Raw genomic sequence first — 10610 nt, forward strand, 5'->3', positions numbered from 1 at the left:
TATATATATATATATATATATATGTTGGTAAGATGGTCCTGCTGACGTTCTCTTTTGAATGATTAAAATACTTTGAACGATTTGCATGAAAGATTTATTACGAGGGTTCGCAAGAAACTTAGTTTCCGTAGATTGTCCTTTCAGAAGACGCGCGTATGCTTTGAGTTCGAGTAATTCGAGCTATTCTATGCTAATGGAAAGTGAATAAGAGAAATTTAGTGCTGTTGAGAGTGAAATAGTTTCCGTGTTGTACTAATTATACATAAAATTGTGAGATCATTCTTTGAAAAATTCCACGTACTTCGGATTGTTTCACGAATTCGAGATAAGAATCTGGAGGGCTTTTCTAGAGAAATTTCCTGGAAAAATTTTTACTTGCACCGTGGATTTTACGCAGCTATTAAAAGTGTACAACGCGAAAGTTTATATAATGTAAATATGTATTATACACACATTAAAAGTGCAAAACGAGAGTTTGTAATATAAATATTACGATACGTTTGTAAAAGAAATGAATTTGTTACATTCGATGCAAAATTGTACAAAAGTAATATCTTTATAGTGACAAACTAAATTTATTAATCGAAGCTCTATCAACACTCAATCTAAAAAGTTATGTCAATAAAGTAACTTACGCTGCTTTTAATGGCATTATTTCTCGGATTTTCCTGCATGCAAATGCGATTAAAAGTACGCCGTTGCTAATGGAAAGTAGAGAGACATAGACGGGGCTTGAAAACTGAATGAAAATGCAATGAGGGAAGAAGGCGATGAAATAATATCTTGTCTATAGATTCTGTAGTTAGAATATGAACGTACTTTGAGAGCAAACTTCAAAAGTATTGTAATATAAATTGAATATGACTGCAACAGTTTAAAAAAAATTCAAAACTGCACTTATAAGAATTAATTGGTCTTGATTAAACTTCTAACAAGTAAAAGACTAGAAATGGCGCTTTTGATATGCGATTTTAAAAAAAAATAATCTTTCGTATTCATGTTAAAAATTCCAAATCTTAACTTCAGACATCTTTGAATTAAAAAACAATAAATATAAAAATTTTAAGGTCAGCGGACATTGATTAACCACTTGGCAGAATAATTGAATTCAGTGAAAAGAGAAGAAAAATTAAATATTACATATTTCACGACCGACTTTTATTCTATGCATAAGCTGTATAAGTACAGTTCCGATTAATGCGACCCGTACAACATTGATGCGTTGTCGAAGTAGTCATGAAAAAGCTTTAATCTGAATTGTATTTATATCATCCGTGTAAGGGGGTATCGGAAAAAAGTCAATTAGTTCCAGAATATCGTAATACTTAACTTTTTTCATTTCCCTAACAATGAGATACGCCACCTTGCCAAGTGATTAATCGATACGACTTCAACATTTTTACATGCATTGTTCTGAAAAATTAAGCGTTGTCTGATGTTAGGGTTTGGGATTCTTAAACACAAAAACTATTTTTTACAACAAACCGTATTTTAAAATGCGTTTCCACTTCTAGTTCACTCTTTGTAAGTCACACAACAATTTCCGAGTAATTTCAAAGTTTTCACATTAAAAACATATCTAGCCTCTTGTTACTTTCCACCGTTCAATTTTAGTCCGAACTATTGTACTTCGCAATTTTGTCGTTGGATCAAAATTAAAGATTTCGTACTTAAACTCATTGATGTCACTTTTAATCACCGCAAATAATAATTGGAGAACCTTTTAACGTTTTGCTTAAAAAAATTACTACAATTCCCAAGTGCTATCAATCACTTTACACATTAGCAAGAAAATATCTATATTCTCTTCTTCGCTATTTAGTTATCAGCTTCTGAACTTTATTAGATAGTCAGATAGAAATTAAACGGCATTTAATTAAACGCTGCTTTTGACCATCGAGAATAATACCGAGAGAGCACGTTAAGGGGTTATTAACTTATTACGCGTTCTGATAAATATAGGCATTGAGGAAACGCAAGAAAATGCGATGCGATCTTCTGCGTCACGTTGCCAGCTGGCCTAACTGGCCATCTCTATTCTCTGTCACATTGCGTGCAACGATAGTCATACCTAGTCATTCAGAAAGCAAGACATTGCTTGTTTTAGATGCTCGTTGCTGCTTACTTGTGAAATTTAGCGGAAAGCCACGATCGCTCGGGGAAAAGATGAATCTTCTGGAAAATGGTTACGAATAACGGGTCTGTTCGAGATACTCGGAAAACGTATAATTATATCGTTTAGAGCGGCTTTAAAGTCCTATCACTGACATTCTATCATCGCTGGAAATATATTCCTCGGGAAATACGAGAATCGCTTTTATGGATGGATGTAATAGCGGTTGCTGCAACAACGCGAACGTCATACACACACTCCATGTGCTCCAAGGCGCGATGGATCGTAGCGAGGACAATGATAATCCTTCGGGGGATAGTGAGCATGTATGACACAAACAGCGTCGATTGGCGTTTAACGTTGGGCTCTTGGGCATACAAGCCGTCCGAATGCAAATATTGAAGGAAGATTAATATTTGACATCTTTTTCAATATTTACCCTCTCCTTCTGTGAAAGGAGAGGAAAACATATGCGTGATAAATTATCTCGGCTTAGTCGATTCGCGACACCATTGAGAAATTAAATGTATTCTTATAATTTATTTAATTCGAAAATATGTAATATGACAGAATATCCCAATTGTCAGAATTTATTCACAAATAAGTATATGTGATGAAATCAAGTCAAAGTGTAGAATAGTAGAAAAAAATTTCTAATGTTTCCAATATATAATATATTATTTTTCTTTAAAATATCTAAAACAGTCATCTTTAATCCTTTGTGAACGAGCGATCTTATTTGGAATCACTCCCTTTTATCTTGCAAAACTATTCGTTCGACTTTCATGAAAATTGGCCTATAATAGGATAATTTAATAATGCTTTATTCGAATCTGAGATCAAAAATAGAAAAATTAAAAGAGTAAATCCATAAATATAGGGAATAAAAAGGAAATATAATATGATTATTATAAAATTCAATTTTAGGGAATTACTTAGGGTTTTACTTTATTTGGAGCTTATCAATGTTATGCAAACAGTTAATACTAATTTTCAAACTGACTTCCAAACTTTATGAGCCCCGTGACATCGAGATTCTCCATCAGAGATTACAACCCTTTGAAATTCGACATTTTCAGGTTACATTCAAACTTAGTGATATCAAGAATTCCTAAAACCAAGTTGCATGATAATCAAATTATTTTATTTTTAATTTGAATTTTAGAATTCTAAGGCCAGAATTGAATTCAGCGGCCCTTAAAAAACAAGGTTTTCTTTAAATTTCTTTGTTAAAAAGCTTCTGTCCTGAAAGGATTAATTCCAAAATATTTTAAAATTCTATGAAGTCTAATCTTCAAAAGTCGTTTATTTAACTGTACATAAGAACTAGAGAATATAATTTCTTTCTCTCCCTATCTTTTTCTTTCTTTTAAGAAAATAATATTGTCATATCATTACTGAAACATTAGATGTTTCAAAACATTATACAAGAAAGAAAGAAGAATTCGCAAAAAACTCGAAATTTTTTAACATAAACTAAATAAAGTAGAAACGATTTATTAGAAATAAATTATTTTATGCAACTTAGTCATAGAAATATCTTTTTAAACGCCGTATTTAATATTTTATAAAACTGCAGATTCTACGTTTACATCTTCATTAATTTTGTCTTTCTTTTTTCAATTTTGCAGAGCATGTCGTCTTTACGAACGCAATCGACTGGCGGCGGCGGTGTTCTTGGTTTGAGCAGCGTCGGTTCCGATCGTACAGGCGCGGCTTCGACCGCCGCCGGTTCCCACTCGCATTCCCACTCGCACAGGAAGCATCATCATCACCACAGGAGCAGAAGCGCGCCCCGAGCACCGGAGAAACCGCCCAGAAAGCGTCACCTAAATCCCGGACAGAGTCTCGCCTCGATTCCCAGTCAGATCAAGTTGTCTATGCTGAACAGCGGCCTCATCTCCTTCGGTGAGACAACCCGCGATCTCGTTTTCCTTAATGAATTACTCCGGCTTCGACTGTCATTTTCCTCAGATTAATCCCAGATAATACTAACGATTAAAAAACGTCTTACGGGTGTCTAAAGAGATGCGTCCTGATTTTTCTGATTATTTCTTCTCTTTTCTTTGTTAGATAGAATTTAATCGCGACTCAAATGCATTCGCGCTGTACGAACGAATTATACACGGAAAGATTTTGAAGTATTTAAAAATTTAGCTAGATACAGATTTGAAAATAATTTTGTCGGGCTATTAAAATAATTATGTAGGACGCTCAGAATTAGTTGCTAAAATATCAAACCTTTTTGCAGCATTACTTGAGATTCCTACATAATTGTTTTAATCCAATAAAATTATTTTCGGATCTGTATCTAACTAAATTTTTAGATACTCAATAAACTCGTTCTTTCTGTGTAAGCAACAAAATTTACACAGCGTACGAATTGAAGCTTGGTTAGAAAATAATTGGAGTAATTCCAATCCAATTGCAATGTTATCTTACGACCGTTTGAAAAACGAAAAGCCTAAATCCGATTTGCGACGTCGAATGATACCCGTATTAACCGTAATGAATTAATGGCACAACCGAGACGCGTATTGATTACATATGCTTTATATATTTTTCATATCGACATGTTAAATTCATATTTACTCTTCCAGCTGTGATCGTCATGAATACAATAAAGCTACAAACAAAATGAATATTTCATCGCAATCAAACGAAATGTATTATCTTTGTAAATACGAGACACCATTGTGTACTGAAATTCCGCAAGTTTCCGCATCAGTATCGTAAATGCATTTCCATTAAGAAAATAAATTTTATGCATTCAGGTCACGGAATTTGAAGACCCCACTTAACGACTGCGCAATTGACACTTGGTAAAGAACATCAAGCGCATAATTCGATAAATCTGAACGTTTTCTCAAGGCCTTTCGAAGCATATTGGAAGCTTTTAGCGTCGAGTTGACTGCCTTTTCGTTTTGGTATCATTTTATAAAACATTTCCTTCTTTGCATCTCGAGTTAAAAGAAAGCTCGATTTCTTTTCTTTTACATTTTTGATTTTAAATCACGGCGATGAGCGATTAATGCGCGTATCACTTGAGGTATATGATTAATTTTTTAATTGCCTTTCGTTTTTTTTCTCTAATACTTACAAACTAAGAAAACCGAAGCTTGTATATGGTATGTTTCCGTCTTTTGACTGTGCGAACACTCAAGATTCTTGAGAGGAAACGCAAAGTGTTCTAAATATTCTCAAAACTCTTGAGACCTTCGAGATCGCACTGAGACTTAAGGTAGTTTTCAAGAGGTTGAAAAGACGTTCTGAAAATTCTCGTAAGTCTGGAGGAGTTGTAATGCATTTTGCGACACGCCCGAGATCACCATAAATGTATAAGCTCGCACTTAAATTTTGGATCGCTCGAGGATACTTTAAAAATGCTTGAGAATATTTTCGAGAAGAAATAAGATTATGACGATGATATATTTTAAGAAAACTCTCTTTTACATTATACTAACATCTCGCTGGATATTAGAACACACTTCGCTATTCACGTCCAATGAATTACGGTACTGATCTGAACGAATCTATCAATTCATACAGCAACTCAATACATGAACATCGTAATTTTAACTCTCGTATGCCGCCTCTTGATCTATATCCATAATGAGAATTAGAGATATCAGTAGTCCCGAATTTCATAGCGAATATGGAATGCAACATCAGGTAGCGAAGCTTTTGCACAATAAACGCATCGCCATTGATACACATTGTGCAAAAACTTCCATGCATCAAATTATTGAATAATATTAAAAAGAAAATAATAATAACACGTGACACGCCGTCGGAGAAATTTTTAATACTAACAGGTTAATTGATCAAAGACAAGCCGTAATATTTAACAACGTAAATATTTGCGATGTAATTTTGGTTAATGCAATTTTGTTTTTCGAATTACGCGATTATTTCTAGGAGAAGCGGAACGTGACGTGTTAGAATAACACCATTAATGAATTTTATAGACAATGTTCGTTATGTACAGAAAAGTAGCCTATATGAGGATGCATTATATTCCAGTAGTGTCTTTAGAGAATGAATCATATTGCGAATTTCATTCCTAATGAGATCAAGAGGTTGTTTATCCTCAGGTGTAATCATACAAATGATATGCGCCTTGACGTCTGCCATCGTCACGCAAGAAACCAATTAACGCGAGCGTTTCTTCGCCCATGACAGCGCTTTTACGGGTCATTAAGCCGGCCCAGTTCACACTTGTAACATCGTCACGGAAAAATAAAGAGTTGCAAAAAATAAAGTTACGTTTCCAATGGCGAATTATTAATTTTCTCATTTTTATCGCGAAGAACGCTTACGTGTATTTTTTTTTCAATGGATAAGCATTTCCCTTTGTCGATGCTCGTTGAATGGCGTTGTCATTTTATTCGAAAGCATATATCCGAGTAGACAATGTAGCCCAGACACGTTAATCATTGCCTGAGACAATGACATTGCCAGTTATACATTCTCCATTGTACCATGCACCTTGACGGGCGTTTTTCTTTCTTTTTTTCTGTTTTCACACACAGATTGTCTCGGTAAAAGATGATCTCCTTAATGAAAGTAGTGCGGGCGATGAAATTAAACAAAAAGTGTTATAAATGACGTCGAAAATGCATATCGTATGGACCGAGATAACTAATTTCACCGTTCGAGATGGTTGCACTCGCGTGACTTAAAATGCCGATGTGTTTCCTACAATTTTGAAGAAGATTGTAAAGGAAACGAAATAAATCTCTCGTATCAGCTTTATTTTCAGAGATATGAAAAACGCCCTTGAGCATTATAAATGGCCTCATGCATTTTTACAGCCTTGTAATGAAAACTTTTCTCAAGAGGCGAGCGAAAATGTTGAAACCGTATGACACGTGCGACATTCCATTTTATATCGTAAGGGGGACAGATATTTCTGATTAAATTGGGAATCTCGTTCTATAAGACAGCGTGTTAATCTACCGCAGCTTAAATTGAAGGATTTATAGTGATTTAATCTTTATTAATAGCAATTTAAGTTATAAATATTTACATAGCCAGTATTGGCTTTACATTTGATAAATTAGCATTGTATTGTGTACTATTCGCTGATATGATTTGTAATAACTCTTTACGTACACTATTAGATATCGAAGCAGATAACTCAATCTCTCAAATTAAAAAAAATATATATAATATTTTGCTATTTTTAATTTCTATGTATGTCAAAATATAAATCAATCCATTTCTCTGATCAGATTTGAAAGTAAGCAACGCTCTATTAACGTACGCATTTAACAAATAATAGACTGAATTTAAGTCAATACCTTGGCGGTCTGTAGCGAGGGGATATAATCACTTAATGTAATCGTGGGACAGAGTCCTCGAAATCATTATAAAATTCATATAAAATCTCTATGTATGGTATAATCCGATAATTACATATGCAACCACGAGAAATCATTGTATAATATTAAATAAAATCATTTATTTTACCAAATTATTTCATATGTAGTGAAAAAAATTATTTGTAATCAGATGAAATCGTGTAATCTGTGGGACAATATTTCAGCTAGTGGTTACCCCCTCGATCTGTAGAAATGATTAAAAATAATCCAAATTAGGTATAATTTGACATTATAAATTCAACGATCTATCTTACCAAGTGCTGAAAAAATAATGAAAAACTACGATTAATAGATTATATTTTTCACATTTAAATAAAATACCAAAAATAATGAAAACTACTATGTAACGCTGAGACGATATTAAAACCAAAACAAATTCTCTAACATGATTCCGTTCATCGGGATTAGTTCGCCGGGCTTGGCTTTGATTCATGAATTTATTCGGGAGGAAAGAAACGAGGATGCTGCGAGCAGCGGCCTATTGGGTATTTTTAAACCGACGCATGTGAGACACACTAGCTGCATAAACGTTTGGTCCCAGTGATGATGCTGTCACACAAGCGAACAAAGTTAGTTGATCTTGACACAAATGCAGGCGACCCACTGCCACGAGCGTTGCTCCTTACGCCGTCAGCGTCGTCGTCGTAGCTGTCAGTGGCGGGGCTCTCTTTCGCAATGAAAATAAAGCAATGCTTTTCCGTGCTGATTCATCCGACCTACGTCCGTGAACCGGATACGGAGTGCAAGCATGAGAACTGCCACATTGCATGATGACGGCAACGACGACCACGACGACGTTGGAATTTGCCGGAGTACTCGACCTCTCGGTTGTTATGAACGTTCAACATGCACGCAGTTTTCGAACGAATCATCCTTCCTGACAAAACCTTTTTCCCGCCAAAATGCTCAACATCCAGATAGAAAGATCTTTAACGAGAAAAAGTTGTTTGGCAAAAAAACTTGAATCAACAAAAAATACATTTTAGCATATAAAAGTTTGATAACAATTTTTAAACAAAAATTAATATAGGGACTATATACAGTTAATGAACACAAAAGATCAATAATTCAGTTATAGATAAGTTAGCAAAAATAGTTAATTATTTATTGCATTAGATGGAACATTAAAGAAATGATTTATCAACAAACAATTTCGGGATACTGATGCGGTCAATGCGAATAAATTGAATTTAATGTGATTACGAGCATCGAGTGCGGTACCAACAGCACGTAATCAAGCAGAGACGCATATTGTACGGTGAAATGATAGCTAACACAAAGTAAGCGGTACGCGCGGTACGATAAATGAAACTACAATTTTATTTGCATATCCACCTAAACAGGAGTTTATTCAAATAAATACCCGGTCTACATCCGAAGACTATTAACCTATTTTTTTCCCGATAAGATAACTCGAAAACAAGCCCACGGAATATCTACCTGTGAATGACAGAAGGAGGAAAACGTGCGTAACGAATAATTACTTTTCACCAGAATACTCGAAATATGAAAAATGTAGAAGTGCAAACACAAATTAATATAGGTATACATTGTGTTTCATCAATTCAATATATACCTATATTAATTTACCAAAATTTTACAATATTTCACAATTTGAACAACATTTTAAAATCTCTTTGATTGCTTTTGTCAGAATAAATAACACAATTTAGAATGATCGTTTGTTATGTATGTATCTATTTAATGTACAATTTTTGTATTTCAATACGTTATATTATTTTATTATAATATAATATATAAAACCTTTTTATTATAATTTCCTCCTACTATAATATATTTGACAAAGCTATTTAGCAAAACATTTATCTATAATAAATTGGCTTCGAAACATTTCTCCTTTTATATAAATAATTTATAAAGATTCAATCTTTACGTTAAGAATAGTCTGTTCCAATCTTACGCGATGCACAATATGCGCAACCATCGCTATGTTGCGTTCATTAATCCGTATAATTGATCAATTCTCTTTATGAATTAATAATTTTAACAGACGCGATTGGCTGTCCCTTCGATCGATGGTGGCTAGTGTGTGTCAAACGAGCTGATTGGCGAAAATAACTTGGAAGAATTCCGCACAGCATGGTATCTTCAGATTTTGCAGAATATATTTAGGATGTCGAGATAAAACGAAAATATTTCGCCCGTGTACGCGACTTCAAGAACACTTTATAAATAAACTGCAGCCAGTTAAGGTTGCATTGCTTCTACTGCCGATTAGTTTGTATAATTTTGCGAGCACAAACATTCGCGTCTATATATTCTCATATAATTACATCGGCGTAATATGTAAAAGTTTACTTCCTAAATTCTTTAAAGCTCAAAAGTTTTATTCTTTACTTAAAGTGAAAAAAGAGTGAAATATTTTAAAGAGAAAAAAAAAGTGATAGAATTTTCATTCTTTTAGAGTGAATTCATTCCAAAAAATTTAGGGAGTAGGGTAACTCCGACAAATACGCCGCGCTGGGATTTACGCCGCAGAAGTCAAAAAAAAATAGAAGGAGTGGGGTAATTTTCTCGCAACTACTCTGTTACATGCCTTTATGTTATATTAGTATTGAGTTATAATTTCAACTTCTTACTATTAATATTAATAAAATTATTGTGAGTTGAATCGATTTGTCACTGTAATAAGTAGCGCCATCATAAATTATAATCTACATAAAATGATTACTGTAGGGCGTGTACAAGACCTAGTGGTTATTTCGTGATACATACAGAGGAATAGTAAATTGTTAAAACAAAAAACATGTAGAGGAATAGTAAAGCATGTTGTATAGCAAAATACAAGTGCTTTGCTTTCGTATTCTTTGTTTAGTTTGTTGTCTCGTTTATCCCACTGCACCTGTTTGGGCATACGGCATTTTTAGTGAGCGGGATTTATACTCAAAGCATACAAAGTGCGCAGATTGAAATTGGTGCACTAAATGCAATAAACGCATTACATGAAATATGTACCTCTTGTCATAACACTTTTAATATATGTAGGAAGATTGTAATTATTATTTATTACTTCATATACATATTTATCATTTTTATTCTTTAATAAAACTTTATAAACGCATTTTATAAGTTATTGTGTCATTTTACGTCTT

The 10610-nt window shown here is 33.8% G+C and overlaps 1 protein-coding gene across 1 annotated transcript in view; it reads left to right on the forward strand.

Moving 5' to 3' along the window:
- Ptp36E (protein tyrosine phosphatase 36E) overlaps window positions 1–10610 on the forward strand; it is a 65824-nt gene that overhangs the window by 12365 nt on the left and 42849 nt on the right. Inside the window, exon 2 of the mRNA XM_018460250.1 lies at window positions 3745–4021. Within this exon, the coding sequence (XP_018315752.1) occupies window positions 3745–4021 (277 nt within the window). The remainder of the gene's footprint in view (window positions 1–3744; window positions 4022–10610) is intronic.

Source organism: Mycetomoellerius zeteki, unplaced genomic scaffold (assembly GCF_001594055.1).
Source record: "Mycetomoellerius zeteki isolate Tzet28-1 unplaced genomic scaffold, Tzet1.0 scaffold93, whole genome shotgun sequence".
In the NCBI taxonomy this organism is placed as follows: Eukaryota; Metazoa; Arthropoda; class Insecta; order Hymenoptera; family Formicidae; genus Mycetomoellerius; species Mycetomoellerius zeteki.